We start from the raw sequence: 16,368 nt of genomic DNA, 5'->3' as shown, positions 1-16,368 counted from the left end.
CATGGCTAAGTATTATTCCACATCATGTGTATACCACATTTTGTTTAATCATTCATCTGTGATGGACACTTGGGTTGTTTCCAACTTTTGGCTATTGTGAATAACACTGCAATAGACATCGGTATGCAAATATCTATTTGAATCCCTGTTTTCAGTTCTTTGAGTATACACCTATGAGTGGCATTAGTCATATGGTAATTTTATGTTTACCTTGAGGAAACATTGTACTGTTTTCCACAGTGGCTGCACATTTACATTCTCACTAGCAAAGCAGGGGGTTCCAGTTACATCACATTGCCTCCAGCACTTGTTACTTCCTGGTGTGTTTTGATAATAGCGATCCTAATGGGTGGTTTTCATTTAAATTTCCCTAATGATTAGTGATGTTGAGCATCTTCGCATATGCTTATTGGCCATTTGTATGTCTTCTTTAGAGAAATATCTATTAGATTCCTTTGTGCATTTTTAATTATTTATTTTTGTTGTTGAGTTGTTGGAATGCTTTGTATTTTGAGTATTAAACCCTTATCAGCTATATGTTTTGCAGTATTTCCTCCCATTCTGTAGGTTGTCTTTTCACTTTCTTGATAATGTCATTTGGTGCACAAAATTTGTAAAATTTGATGAAGTCCAATATATCTTTGTTGTTTGTGCTTCGCAGAGTACCTGTTGAGAAGTCCACTGTCATGAAACTTTCTCCCTAAGTTTTCTTTTAGGAATTTTATGCTCTTAGCTTTTACATTTAGGTTTGATCAATTTTGAGTAAATTTTTACATATGATATGAGTTAAGGGTCCAACTTTATTCTTTTGCACATAGAAGTCCAGTTACCTGAACACCCACTTGTTGAATAGATAGTTCCTTCCCAATTGAATAACTTGATATCCTTGTCAAAAATCAATGGGCTGTAGATGTACTTTTTTTTCTTGGACTCTTAATACTATTTAATTGGTCTAATTAGGTTTATCCACATGGTGGTTTTCATTACCGTAGTTTTATGTACTAAGTTTTGAATTGAGAAGTGTGAATCGTCTCATGTTTTTTTTTTTTTTTTTAAATTGGTTTGCGGGGTGCCTGGATGGCTCAGTGGGTTAAGCCTCTCTGCCTTTAGCTCAGGTCATGGTCCCAGGGTCCTGGGATCAAGCCCCGCATCGGGCTCTCTGCTCAGCAGGGAGCCTGCATCCCTTCCTCTCTCTGCCTGCCTCCCTGCCTACTTGTGATTTCTATCATATAAATAAATAAAAATCTTAAAAAAAAAAAAAAAGATTGGTTTTGCTTTCTGGGTCCTTGCAGTTCCATATGAATTTGAGGATTGGCTTTTCCATTTCTGCAAAAAAGCATGTTGGAATTTTGATAAGTTTTGCATTGAATCTGTAGATCACTTTAGGCGGTATTAACATTTTAATGTTTCGACCTGTGAGCATAACGTGTCTTTCCATTTATTTTGGTCTTTTATTTCTTTCAGTAATACTTTGTAGTTTTTAGTGTACAAGTCTTTCACCTCTTGGTTAAATTTACTCTTACGTGTTTTATTCTTTTAGATACCATTATAAATGGAATTACTTTCTTGATTTCCGTTTTGGATTGTTTGTTGTTAGTGTATAGAAAGACAACTACACAACTGATTTTTGTTTGTTGGTCCTGCAACCTGCAACTTTGCAGAGTTTATTAGCTTTACTAGCCTTCTTGTGGATTCTCTGGGATATTATATGGGATCATATTTTTTGCAAAAAAGATATTTTTACATTCTCTCCAATTTGGTTACTTTTTATTATTTTTATCTTGTCTAGTTGTTCTGGCTAGAATATCCAGCACACTGTTGAATAGCATTGGTGAAAGCAGGCATCCTTATTTTGGTCCTGATCTTAGGGGGTGAACTTTGTCTTTCACCATTGAATATGTTAGGTATGGAATTTTCATAAATGCCCTTCATCGTGGTGAGAAAATTTCCTTCTGTTCCTGGTTTTCTGAATCTTTTTTTTTTTTTTTAAATCTTGAAGGGTTGGTAGATTTTGTCAGATTCCTTTTCTGCAACATTTGAAATGAGCGTGTAGTTTTTGTCCTTCATTGATATTTTGTATGTTGAACCGCTCTGCATTATTACAGTACATCCAACTTGGTCATGGTGTATAATCCTTTTTATATAATAAATTTTATTTTTTGGAGCTCTTTAGTTTCACAGCAAAATTAAGTGAAAACTACAGAGTTCCCATATACAATCTGCTGTCACACATGCACAGCTTACTTCACTATCAATATCCTGAACCAGAGTGGTGCATTTGTTACAACTGATGAATGTACATTGACACACCAGGAGTTTCTGTTCTGCATCCTCACCAGGATTTGATCTTGTCAGTCAGTGTTCTGGATTTTGGCCATTCTCATACTTGTGTAGTGGTTTCTCATTTTGATTTGTGCATTTCCCTGATGACATGATGTAGAGTATCTTATCATGTGCTTATTTGCCATATGTATATTTTTGTTTCCTTTGGTGAGGTGTCCAGATCTTTAGCCGCCCCCCTTTTAAATCTTTAGCTCATTTTTTAATCATATTTTCTTATTGTTGAGTTTTAAGAGCTTTTTATATACATTAGATAGCAGTTCCTTTATCACACATATATTTTGCAAATATTTTCTCCCAGACTATTATCTTCTCATTTCTTTAGACAGCATCATTTGCAGAGCAGAAATTTTAAATTGTAATGAGGTCAGCTTATCAATTATTTTTTCCTAGGTGATGCCTTTGGTAGTGTCACTGGGAAGATGCCACCATACCCAAAGTTGTTTTTCTCCTATGTTATGTTCTAGGTGTTTTCAAGTTTTGTGTTTTGCATTCAGTTCTCTGGATCCATTTTTGAGTTAATTTTCATGAAAAGTTTAAGGTTTGTGTCTAGATTAATTTTTTTGCTTGTGGATTTCCAGTTGTTCCAGCACTATTTGATGAAAAGATGGTCTTTCTTCCATTATATTGCCTTTGTTTTATTTATTTATGTATTTATTTATTTATTATCAAAGATCAGTTTGTTATATTTATGTGGGTCTGTTTCTGGTTTCTATGTTCTGTTCCACTGATGTATTTGTTTTTTCTTTCACCAGTACTACATGTCTTGATTACTGTAGCTTTACAGCAAGTCTTGCAGTTAGGTATTATCAGTCCTTCAACTTCATTTTGTCTTTCAATATTGTGTTGGCTGTTCTGGGGTTTTTGCCCCTCAATATATTCTTTAGATAAGTCTGTCAATAATCCACAAAATAACTTGTTGGGATTTTGATTGTAATAGTGTTAAATCTAGAGAGTAAGTTGGAAATACTTGACTTCTTGATAAGATTGAGTCTTCCTATCCATAACCAGGGAATGTGTTTCCATTTATTCTTCCATTTTGTTCATCAGAGTTGTGTAGTTTTCCTCATATAGATCTTAAAATATGTTTTGTTAGTTTTCTGCCTATGTGTTTCTTTTTTGGGTAATGTAAATAGTATTGTGTTCTTAGTTTCATATTCACTACTGGTATATGGGAAAGTGATTAACTTTTGTGTATTAACTTTGTATCCTGAAAACTTGTTATAACTGCTTATTAGATTGAGCAGTGTTTTTGCCAATTCTTTAGGATTTTCTACATAGATTATTATGTTATCTGTGAACAAAGACAGTTTGATTTCTTCCTTCCCAGTCTATGTACCTTTTGTATATTTTCTTGTTTTATTGGATTAGCTAGGACTTGCAGTACAATTTTGAAAAGTAGTGGTGAGAGGGGACATTTTTGCCTTGTATCTGATCTTAGTAGGAAGGCTTCTAGTTTTTCACCATTATGTATAATGTTAGCTGTAGATTTTTTTGTTAGATGTTCTTTATCAAGTTGAGAAGTTGCCTTTTTATTCCTAGTATTGCTTTTTCTGTATCTAATGATAGGTTCATGTGATTTTTCTTCTTTAGCCTGTTGATGCAATGGATTACATGAATTGATTTTCAAACATTGAATCTGCCTACCTGTGATAAATCCTAGTTGGAAGTGGTATATAATTATTTTTATAACATTGCCAGATTTGATTTACTAATATTTTGTTGAGGATTCTTATGTTTGTGTTAATGAGAGACATTGGTCTGCATTTTCTTGTAATGTCTTTGTCTGGTTTTAGTAATAGCATAATGCTGGCCTCATAGAATAATTTAGGAAATATTCCCTCTGATTCTTTCTGGGAGAGATTTTAGAGAATTGGTGTAATTTCTTAAATGTTTTGTAGAGTTCACCAGTAAAACTTTCTGGGCTCTGTTTTTTAAATCACGTAAGAAATAAAAAATGGTAGGGGGCACCTGGGTGGCTCAGTGGGTTGAGCCTCTGCCTTCAGCTTAGGTCATGATCCCAAGGTCCTGGGATTGAGCCCCAGGTTGGGCTCTCTGCTCAGCAGGGAGCCTGCTTCCTCCTCTCTCTGTCTCTGTCTGCCTCTCTGCCTACTTGTGATCTCTATCTGTCAAATAAATAAATGAAATCTTTTTAAAAAATGGTATTACAAAAAATGATATTTTCCCCATGTAGTTGCCTTTCCTAGAGATCTTTTTTTTCTTCATACAGTTGTGTGGTATGGTCTAGTGTTGTTGTTGTTTTTTCATTTCAACCTGAAGGATTCCTTTTTCCATTTCTTGTAGGGAAAGTCTAGTGATAATGAACTCTTCAGCTTTGATCTTGGAATGTCTTAATTTGTCCCTCATTTTTCAAGGACAGTTTGCCAAACATGGAGTTCTTGGTTGACAGTTTTATTCTTTCTGTGCTCTAAGTCATTCCATTGTCTTTTGGGTTCCATAGTTTTTCTACTCAGAAATCAATTGATAATCTTACCAAGGATCTCTTGTATATGGTGAGTCACTTCTGTCTTGCTACTTTTAAGATTTTGTCTTTATCTTTTAGTAATTTGATGATAATGTGGCTCCACTAAGCCACATTCTTCTGTTTGTGTTTATCCTATTTAGTTTCCTGGATTTGTCACTTCATGTCTTACGTCAAATTTGGGAAGTTTTGGGGCGCCTGGGTGGCTCAGTGGGTTAAAGCCTCTGCCTTCAGCTCAGGTCGTGATCCCAGGGTCCTGGGATCGAGCCCCGCATCCAGCTCTCTGCTTGTCAGGGAGCCTGCTTCCCCTCCTCTCTCTGCCTGCCTCTCTGCCTACTTGTGATCTCTGTCAAAATAAAAACAAAATAAAACAAAAGAAAATTTGGGAAGTTTTTGGACATGATATCTTCAAATCTCTGTCCTTTTTTTCTCTTTCTCCTCCCTCTAGTATTTCCTCGCTGCATATGTTGGTTTGGATGATGGTATTTCATAGGTCTCTTAGTTTCTATTCACTTCATTTTTTCTTTTCTTTCTTTTTTTTTTTTTTTGTTTTAAAGATTTTATTTATTTATTTGACAGACAGAAATCACAGGTACTCAGAGAGGCAGGCAGAGAGAGAGGAGGAAGCAGGCTCCCTGCTGAGCAGAGAGCCCGATGTGGGGCTCGATCCCAGGACTTTGGGATCATGACCTGAGCCGAAGGCAGAGGCTTTAACCTGCTGAGCCACCTAGGCGCCCCCATTTTTTCTTTTCTTTTTGCTCAGACTGGATAATTTATCTTCATGTTTCTTGATCCTTTCTTCTTTTTCTCAAATCTGCTACTGATCCCCTGTAGTGATTTTTTTTTTTTTTTTTTTAACTTCAATTATGGTAGTTTTCAGCCCCAGAATCTGTTTGGTTCCTTTTTATGATTTCTATCTTTTTGATATTCTCATTCTGTTCATACGTTGTTTTTCTGATTTTTAAATTTCTTTGTTCATGTTTTTCTTTACGTCTTTGACCATATTTAAGACAGTTATTTTAAAATTTTTATTGTCAGGGGCATCTGGGTTGCTAGTTGGTTAAGTGTCTGCCTGTGGCTCAAGTCATGACCCCAGGGTCCTGGGATTGAGTCCTGCATCAGGCTCTCTGCTCCCTGGGGAGCCTGCTTCTCCCTCTCCCTCTGCTTGCCACTCCCTGTACTTGTGCTCGCTCTCTCTATCGTTGTCAAATAAATAAATAAATTTTAAACAAACAAAAAAATTGTCTAGTAAGTTCAGTGTCTGGCTTCCTGAGGGACATTTTCTGTCTATTTATTTTGTCTGAGTGGCTGTTTTCCTGTTTCTTTGTAAGCCTTGTTATTTTTTATTGAAAACTAGACATTTGGATATTATAATTTAAGCTTTGTTGTTATTGATCACTGAATGCTGTAATAGTCCATTTGTCTAGTGACTTCTCCTGATTATTTTTGCAGAGTATATTCCTTCCTGTATGTGGTCACTGAAGTTTCTTTTCCTTAACTTGTATCCAGCTGGGGTTTTAACAGAGGTATCCTTGACCACCAGGTGCTAAAACAGACAAACAAGGAAACACCTCTTCTAGTCTTTGAGGATTGGCTCTGTGCTGGGGTTCTCTCACTTAGACTTAAACTGAACTTAGGGATCAACCCAAGGTTAACACTTAAGATCTTCTTAGGTTATTTGTTGGTAATGTGTTTTCATTTTCATTCATCTTAAGATATTTCCTTTTCTCAGGTCTTTTCTGAGTATGTATCTGGTTCTAGACATATCCATGTCTTTCTAAAATCCCCTGTATATGTAAGTGTTCTTGAGTGCCCTAATTTCCAAGAGAAACTCTGTTTTTTTTTTTCTTTTTCCTCCTAGGCCTTAGATGACTGAAGCATAATCTTTTGCCCCAGATATCTGCAGGTTTTTCCTTTGATTTTGAGCAATGTCTGCCACTTTTCTGGCCTGGGTGAGTTCCAAGTTAGGTGAAACAGAGATGAAAGTCAGCCTTTCAGACAACTTCGAACAGACCTGTGTGATAACTGGTGACAGGTCTTCTTTGTTCCCTCTAGAACTAGGGAGTATGGGGCAAGTGTAATTAAGAATACCAACAAGTCTTTCCTACTATTTTTAAGTTGCTTTTATTCTTTTCTTTCTTCTCTTCTGTTTTCTTTCCTTCCTTCCCTTCGTTCGTTCGTTCGTTCGTTCATTCCTTCTTTTTTTAAGTAGGCTCCACGCCCATCATGGGGCTCAAACTCACAACCCTGAGATTAAGAGTCAGTTGCTGTACTACCTGAGTCCCCGAGGTACCCCTTAAGTTGCCTATTTTCTTGATTTGACTTTCTTTTGATTGTTGTAAACCTTCACTTATTCCAGAGTTTCTGCTTGTTTTGTTTTGTTTCTGTTGGAGGACAGGAGCTTGGAGCTGCCCACTTCACCATTTTGTTGTTTAGAAAAAGTGTTTAAACTCAGGAATCCACACCTATTGAAAATTGCATTTTGTTCCTCCAGTAAGTTCATAACTGTCCATACATTCCTTTAGTTTCTCCTTTTAGCTATGTCATTCCCTGGCATGGACTTCACATGGTTTCTTTGTCTGCTTTAAGATCTTTCTCAACCCATGACTATGTCTGCAGGTACAGGTTGACTTTCATAGGCTCACTTTTTAAGAAACTGCTTTGCTTGTCCTGAAAGTTTGCTCTAGAAATAGCCAGGATGTCTATCCCAGGGGCCCTCCCCAGCTCTGGCTAGAGCCTGAACACTTGAATCCATTGTGGTTCCTTGACTTCTTTTTTACTTGGCTTAAAAATTCTTTGTGATATTTATGGAAAGGTAAGATGTGGAAGTTCAGTAAGTTACTGCTTTTTTGAAGAAAGCTTCGTTTTATTGACGTCTTCATTCCCTGTTACTAAAAGGCCACTTCAGAGGCTCAGATAGGGAGCTTCTGTTCTGGTTCTCATTTTTTCTTTGTAGCAATTAGCCACGGCTCCTTGGGCACTCTCTGGGTGCCACACTCTCTGTATATCCCTGGGACTTGGCCTAAGATGCTAAGACCAGGCCTCTGGACATGGGGCCCATTCCATGGCAGCTCGGGGCTGCAGGTTTTCCATTTCTGTGTTCATTTCCCCAATGATTACATCTTGTTTTGGTTGTCAGTGCTCATCTTTCTTTTCAATTTGATTTTGAGTATAACTTCTGGGTACTTTCTGCAGTTTCTTAATTTAGGATTTTTTTTTTTTTTCTGGGAGTTATCACTCAGATTCTTGATTTCAGATCATTAACATAGATTTTGGATAGGAAGGAAGGGAGATTTAAAACATTTTTCTTTTATTGAATTATAATTTACACACAATAAAATATACAGCTTTCAAATGCTCATTTTGATAGGTTTTGACAATTTGACAGCTGTATCTAACCTTGTTATCACTGTCCAAAACAAGATATAGAACATCTCAGAAAATGCATTTAGCAAGAGGAAAGGTTTCCCTATTTTTCTGAGTTATTTCTTTTTCATTATTTTTAGCATTCCTTATATATTTTGGATGTGAGTCCTTTGTCAGGTATGTGTTCAGTAAATTAAGGGCATCTTTAGACTTGCATTATTTTAAACGTTGGATGAAGCCCCATTTATCAATGTGTTTTATTTATGATTAGAGCTTTTGTGTCCTTTCTAAGAAATTTTTGCCTACTACAAGGTTGCAAAGATAGTCCAATATTATTGCCTAGTTTTGGGTTCTGGATTTTATATTAAGGTCTTTGATCTATTTTGAATTAATTTTGGTATATAGAATGAAACAGTCTAATTTCATGGTGTTGTGTGTGTGTGTGTATGTGTGTGTGTGTGTTTTTAATATAGATTGTTAATTGTTTCATCACCATTTGTTAAGAAGACTTCTTTCCACGTTGAATTGTTTTGGTGCCAGGTCTAAAATCAGTTGTGTGGTTCTATTTCTTCACAGTCTATCCTGTTTCATTGTCATTTTGTCTACCTTTATGCCTGTGCCATATTGCCTTGATTATTGAAGCTTCATAGTTCTTAGTGGTTCTCATCTTGGGGCAGTGTCAGGATCCTGGAAACATTTTTCGTTGTCACAAGTGTGGATTCTGGGGGACAGTGGGTGCTACTGTCATCGAGTGGGTGGAGGCCAGAGATGCTGCTAAACATCCTATACACACAAGACAAACCCCATCAACAAAGAATTATCCAGTCCAAAATGTTAATAGTGCTGAAGTCGAAACTGTGCTTTTTTGGTAAGTCTTGAATAAGTCAACTAGCGTAAGTCTTCCAATAAAAAAAAAATTGTTTTTGACTATTCTCTCTCCTTTGTATTACTATATGAATTTTATTTTTATTTATTATTTTTAAATATTTTATTTGATGGAGTGAGAGAGGGAATACAAGCAGAGGGAGTGGGAAAGGGAGAAGCAGGCTTCCCACTGAGCAGGGAGCCTGACGTGGGGCTCAATTCCAGGACCCTGGGATCATGACCTGAGCCAAAGGCAGACACTTAATGACTGAGCCACCCAGGTGCCCCTACCATATGAATTTTAGAATCTGCTTATCAATTTTTGTAAGAGAATGCCTATGATTTTGAAAGATGCTTAAAAATATAGGTCTGTTCAATATGCTAGCTTATTAAACTTCCCTATGACCCTGCAATTGCACTACTGGATATTTACCCCAAAGATACAGATGTAGTGAAAAGAAGGGCCATCTGTACCCCAGTGTTTATAGCAGCAATGGCCACGGTTGCCAAATTGTGGAAAGAACCAAGATGCCCTTCAACGGACGAATGGATAAGGAAGATGTGGTCCATATACACTATGGAGTATTATGCCTCCATCAGAAAGGATGAATACCCAACTTTTGTAGCAACATGGATGGGACTGGAAGAGATTATGCTGAGTGAAATAAGTCAAGCAGAGAGTCAATTATCTTATGGTTTCACTTATCTGTGGAGCATAACAAATAACATGGAAGACATAGGGAGATGGAAAGGAGAAGGGAGTTGAGGGAAATTGGAAGAGGAGATGAACCATGAGAGACTATGGACTCTGAAAAACCACCTGAGGGTTTTGAAGGGGTGGGGGGTGGGAGGTTGGGGGAGCCAGGTGGTGGGTATTATGGAGGGCACGGATTGCATGGAGCACTGGGTGTGGTGCATAAAACAATGAATTCTGTTACACTGAAAAGAAATTAAATTAAAAAATAGTTCTATTCAGTATGCTAGCTTGTTAAACTTTAAGATAAGTAGTTTGTAGTATTTAATACTATATGATTAATAATTTATAACATATTTTATTAATTCATTTATTATATAATTATTTTATGGTATATAAATATCAATTAATTAGTTTAATAATATGTAATTAAAATTGAATATAATTAGAAACTTGGTTTCTTGGTTGTAGTAGCTGTATTTCAAGTGCTTAATAGCTCTAGTGGCTACCATGTTGAATAGTATAGTCAGATAACATTCATAGAAAGTTCTTTCAGCCAGGACTGGTATAGATCACTTTGGGAATTTATCTATTCTTCTGATCCATGAGTGTGTATAAGGTTTTTTTTTTTTTTTAAAGATACTCTTATCAGATAATGAAAATTCCACTGTACTGCTAGGTTACTGCTAGTTTTGTTTCTGTTTCTTTTTGTTGTTTTTTAATGATTTATTTATTTATTTTAGAGAGAGAGCATGTGAGTGGGGTAGGGACAGAGGGAGAAGAGAGAGAATCTCAAGAAGACTTCACTCTGAGTGTGGAGCCAACACCAGGTTTGATCTCCTCACCCGGAGATCATGACCTTAGCTGAAACCAGGAGTTGGATGCTTAATTGTGAGCCACCCAGATGCCCCATGCTGGTTTTGAGTTATGACTGAATATTGGATGCTGTCAGATCTTTCTTTTTATTTTTTGAAAAGACTATATTGTTTTTTTCTTCTGTTTAGTATAATTTGATTGGTTTTCACATGTTAGATCAACCCTGACTTCTCGAGATAAACCCCATTTGGTCAGGATGCATTCGTGTTTTTTGTGTATTGCTGGATTTGATTTGGTAATATCTTAGGAATTTTTGTGTTCATGAGGGATTTTGGTCTGCATTCTTCTCTTAAGATGTCCTCATCTTGTTTTGGCATCAGGGTAATGTGGCTTCATACAGTAGGTTGGGAATTATTCTAGGAGAGGAGATACACTAGTAATTGAGCTCTTATTCTGTGCCGCTTTACAGATACCACCTCCTTTAATCCTTACAACTATGGTAGGAGGTAGTAACATCCCAGCTTTGCAGGGGAGGAACCTCAGGCTCAGAAAAGTAAAGTAAATTCCCAAGGGCACACAGGTATAACTGAAGCCAAGCTATGGGGAATTGCTAAGAGCAGCCTTTGAATGATACTTCCCACTGCTGGTTCCATGGGGCCAGCTCAGCCTGTAACCCAGGTGGCAGCAGTCCTTTTAGCTTGTGAGGCAGAGTCTCCCTGTCTGCAAGCCTGTGCTCCCAGCAAGAGAGCCTGTGCCCTCAGAGCTGAGGCTACTGCTCCTGGACCCTCTTTGGCAAGTGTTGGGGCAAGTGTCTTCCCTATTTTTCTTGGTGTGTAAGGGTTCCCTTCACATTCCCTGATGAGGAAACTAGTGGGTTAAGCCGCTGCCTTCGGCTCAGGTCATGATCTCAGGGTCCTGGGATCGAGCCCCGCATCGGGCTCTCTGCTCAGCAGGGAGCCTGCTTCCCTTCCTCTCTCGCTCTGCCTGCCTCTCCATCTACTTGTGATTTCTCTCTGTCAAATAAATAAATAAAATCTTTAAAAAAAAAAAATCAGCTCTGGATGGTTTGCTGAGGGTACATTCCCATGTGGATGGAACTGGAAATTGCCCAGAAGCTCAGCATGGACAATCTCTCTCATTCTAGGATGTTTGGATATTAATTCATCTGTGAAAGGGGCTCGTTTTGTCCGATTCTGTGATGCATTCAATATTCCACTCATCACTTTTGTTGATGTCCCTGGCTTTCTGCCTGGTAAGTCATTGAAAGAAGTGGGGACTGGGAGAGGTGTTTTTGCCCGATAAGGCACCCACTTTATTTGGAGGTTTTCTTGCAAAATTCTCTAAGGATTTGTGACATCTCTGTATTCTAGATGTCTGAAAGATGGGGCTATGGGATGGGGGTTGCTCTGTCCTAGCCCTCTGGGGAGCGGGGGAAGACCTCATAGGCCCTCAAACCATGTGAGAACTCTTGTATCTAGTAACTCTTCCTAATGACCTAGGTACAGCACAGGAATATGGGGGCATCATCCGGCATGGTGCGAAGCTTCTCTACGCATTTGCTGAGGCAACTGTACCCAAAATCACAGTCATCACCAGGAAGGTGAGGAACTTGTATCAGAGGCTGTGAGCCCACTCCTGGCAGCATGGCCATCTTTGGAGGTCTGGCCAAGAGTTTCAGGAGGGTTGGGAAAAGGAGTACACCTTGCTCACCCTTAAAAAGACCTTTTACAGCCTTGTGGATATGTTGGTGGTCCTTTCTGGGAACTGGAAGCATCAGTGGGAAAAAGCCAGCAAAGACAGTGAATAGTAACTGTGAAAGGCCTCTGGGTTGTGTCCAGATATTCTCTGCCCTGGCTTCCTGGCCTCAGAGACACTGGGCCTTCAGTTGCCCAGGAGGGCTCTTCTTTTTGTATTCACTTGGGTTCTTAGGATGTTTCAGGGCATGATCTCTTTGACTCGGGCTCTAACATTTAGCATTTGGGTCTGTTCTAGGCATATGGTGGTGCCTATGACGTCATGAGCTCCAAGCACCTTTGTGGCGACATCAACTATGCCTGGCCTACAGCAGAGATTGCAGTCATGGGAGCAAAGGTGAGGGCTTCTAGCTTTCCCTTTGGCTGGGTGCAGGTACTCCACTCTCCTAGCAGGAGCTCATAGGTGGGAAATGCTGGAGAGATGCTGGGATCCCTCGGATGGGCCAGGATTCTAGGGAGCTGGGGCCTAGACCTTGGAAAGTCTCCCTCCTTGAGCCCCAGGGCCAGCTCTGGCTCCTGTCCTGCCGTCTCACTCCAGGCACATGCTGGTATCTTCATGCTCAGGATGGGAGGGCCCCTGAAGGGGTTTTGAGATTATCAGTAAAAGCGAAAGGGTTGAGTCAGCTGAACTGGCCATTGGGAGGTTGGACATTCCCTGTAACTCCATCTCAGGATGGGGGCTAGAGCCATTCCTTTTAGCCCACAGAAGCTGAACTGTAGTTCTGACCCCTGGTGACTCTGGGCAAGGTCTAGTAGTGCCCCCTCCCCCTTATCCATAGGGGGCACGCTCCAGCACCCCCAGTGGAGGCCTATAAAACCAGGATAATACTGAACCCTATATATGCTGTTTTTTTCTTACACATACTTAGGTACTTATGATAATCTTTAACTTATAAACTAGGCACTATAAGAAATTAACAATAATAAAATAGAATGATTATAACAATATACTGTAAAAAAAGTTGTGTGAATGTGGTGTCTCAAAATATCTGTTACTCACTCTTCTTGTGATGTGAGATGGTAAGATGGAGGTGAAGAACATAGGCACTAATGTCAGGAGGTTCATCTGTCTTCTCCTGGAGTGTGGTTGATCCTGGGTAACTGAAACTGTGGATGAGGGGGGACTGCTGTACTTCCTGCTGTGGTCCCCACTCCTTTCCTATTTTGAAACAGCTATTGGAATTGTACAAGCTAACTCCCTTGGCTCTCCCCATAGCTGACTTTTAGGGGTTCTGAGGTCAAGGCTCATCTTTTAGACCTCTGTACTTGGACATTTGCAGTCCAGTCTGTCTGCCTTTGGCCAATGAATTGCATACTCAGGATAAGAAAAAAGAAACAGGGCATTTTATTTCCCTTGATACAGGGGACCATGGATCTAACAGTGGAAAACAGGCCAAACATCTTGGCCTCAAAGAAGGAGAGATGCAAGTGGACGGAGTAGGATGGAATCTGGTGACACAAACTATTGGCTTTGCCTGGGCTGCCTGTCATTGGGGCCACAGCTGAAAGTCCCATCACAAAGCTCCTGGAATCATGATGGTTGACTCCAACAGTGTTTACCTCTATGCCCTTTCTCTCCAGGGCACTTGGATTTATCACAAAGTTCACAACCACACACTGTGGTAGTGAGTTGAGGGAGGTCTACCAAGGTTGGGACTGCCATTTAAGTTCATTAACTACTTTCATGACAGGGTGCTGTGGAGATCATCTTCAAAGGGCATGAGAATGTGGAAGCTGCTCAGGCAGAGTATATTGAGAAGTTTGCCAACCCCTTTCCTGCTGCAGTGAGAGGTAGGGACTGTGGTGGGGAGGGCAGCCTTGGTCATTTGCTGGGTCACTTGCTGATTCTTTTACTCCACAAAGTCTCACATAACTTCCCTTTGCCCTTGCAGTTGAACCTAGAGATGAGTGAGGGGTGGGATTGTCCCTGGGCAGTCATCACTTAAGGATGGTATCTATGCTGCTTTGGTAACCAGGATCAAAACAACATTGCTGAAATGGCTAAATTTCTTAGTGTTGTTCCAGTTACTTAAATTTTGTGTAAAAACTTGCTCTAAAACAGAGCGGCTTAAACAACCAACTTTTTTTTTTTTTTTTTTAAATAATTTATTTGAGAAAGAGAGAGAGAGGGCATGAGGTTGGGGGAGAGGGAGAAGCTGGCTCCCTGAGTAGGGAGACTGACATGGGGCTGATCCTAGTATCCAAGCCAGAGACAGATGCCCAACCAACTGAGCCATTTAGGCACTCCCTTCCTTTTTTTTTTTTGCTCATGTTTCTGAGGGTCATCGATTTGGTCTGGGTTCACTTAGGTGGCTCTTCTGCTGGTCTTGCCTGGGATAAATCATGCAAAGATAGTGAATTGGTAGTTTGGGGCTGGATGGTCCAAGATGGCTTCACTTACATGGCTGCTGTTGGCTGTCCACTCGACCGCTGCACATAGTTTCTTATTTTTAACGCGGCTACTCCACACTTATGGTGCCCTGAGGGTAACAAGAGGGTAGGAGGAAAAGCTGCAAGGCACCTTGAGACCTAGATTTGGAAATTGAACAGTGTCACTTTTGCCATATTCTGTTGCTCAAAGCAAGTCACAAGGCCAAGTGAGGAAACTGAATCCTTGATGGGAGGAGTGGTGAAATCACATGCAGAGGAACTTATGTTACAGGGACATGAGGAAGTGTAGTGATTTTTGAAAATACTAATGTGTTTTCTTAACTTTTATTTCCTGTTGACTTTATCTTGACAGGGAAGGGATCAGATTTCATATTCTCTTGCCAAGTGCTTCCAGGCCAGAGTTGGGGCCCTGCCAGAGGAACAGGGATGCTCCTAGGATGCAGGGGAAGGTTCACATAAGTGGGCCCACTTACAGTAACTTGGGTCTGGCTCACACTTTTGGCCCCAGTGATGGTGCCCAGGCTGAACATAGATTGAGGGGTGGCATTATCTGGGGATGCAGATGATCTACTTCTTTTTCTGTGCTTCACCAGGATTTGTGGATGACATCATCCAGCCTTCCTCTACAAGAGCGCGAATCTGCTGTGATCTGGATGTCTTGGCCAGCAAGAAGGTACAGCGCCCTTGGAGGAAACATGCCAATATTCCACTGTAAATGAGTCGAAGGATAATAAACCAAGAGCCAGTTACTGCCTGGCCATTCATACCTGTCCTTGCTTTTTGCAATCATGGTACCCAGAAATCTGAATACTGGTAATTACTTGAATTGGCTGTTTATTAAATTCTAGGAAGATTTCATTTATGCCTTACTGTTAAAATTATTTACTTTATTAAAAATTTGTTTTAACTGCTGTTTTTTTGGGAAGATCTCATTTTTAATGGTAGAAACCTGAAAAATCAAGAAAACAGTACATAGAGTATTATCACTTATAGCTGACCCTTATTTGACACCTCTGTGTATATTTTTCCTTTTTCCCCATATTTTTTTCTTGGTAGGTGAGCATTTTTTAGGGCCAAGTACCTACCTGCTTAGGCTTCAGTTGTTTACTTTTAAATAGTATTTAATAATGTGCCCTCAATTCCTTTAGGAATTGTTGAGGATTAAGTGAGATGTTCGCAGTTGTGTCTGGCAGAATGGATGCTCAGTAAGCTGTAGTACTCTGTATTAGGTGCTTTTCAGAAATGTGTTCTCACATTTTGAAAAACTTATTTTGGAAATTTTCAAACCTATAGAAATGTTGCAGGAGTGGTACTTGTATACCTTTCACCTTGAATATCAGTTAATTATCTACATTTGTTACATCCCTTCCATAAACATATAATTATTACTTATTATTTTTATTGACCCATTTGAGACTAATTTGCAGAATCATGACACTTCATCCCCTTGTACCACCAAACATCAGTGTTTATTTCCTAAGAACCAAGGTTCATTGTCTTACAGTCTTTCATTACATTGACATTTTGGAAGAGTAGTTACCAATCATTTTGTAGAGTGTCCCTCAATTTGGGTTTGTCTGATTTACCTAGATCTGAACATCTAGAAACAGAGTTATACACAAGAGTGTTCTCTGTATCACATTAGGAAGCACACTATGCTA

The 16,368-nt window shown here is 39.4% G+C and overlaps 1 protein-coding gene across 1 annotated transcript in view; it reads left to right on the top strand.

The window, feature by feature from the left end:
• PCCB (propionyl-CoA carboxylase subunit beta) overlaps positions 1–15,619 on the top strand; it is a 106,911-nt gene extending 91,292 nt beyond the window's left edge. Inside the window, exons 11-15 of the mRNA XM_044252308.1 lie at positions 11,707–11,814; positions 12,062–12,162; positions 12,555–12,653; positions 14,008–14,107; positions 15,301–15,619. Coding sequence (XP_044108243.1) covers positions 11,707–11,814; positions 12,062–12,162; positions 12,555–12,653; positions 14,008–14,107; positions 15,301–15,422 — 530 coding nt within the window. The 3' untranslated portion in view covers positions 15,423–15,619. The remainder of the gene's footprint in view (positions 1–11,706; positions 11,815–12,061; positions 12,163–12,554; positions 12,654–14,007; positions 14,108–15,300) is intronic.
• Positions 15,620–16,368: the final 749 nt, after the last annotated feature.

Source organism: Neovison vison, chromosome 6, assembly GCF_020171115.1.
Source record: "Neovison vison isolate M4711 chromosome 6, ASM_NN_V1, whole genome shotgun sequence".
NCBI lineage: Eukaryota > Metazoa > Chordata > Mammalia > Carnivora > Mustelidae > Neogale > Neogale vison.
This window is presented reverse-complemented; position numbering and strand designations above follow the sequence as displayed.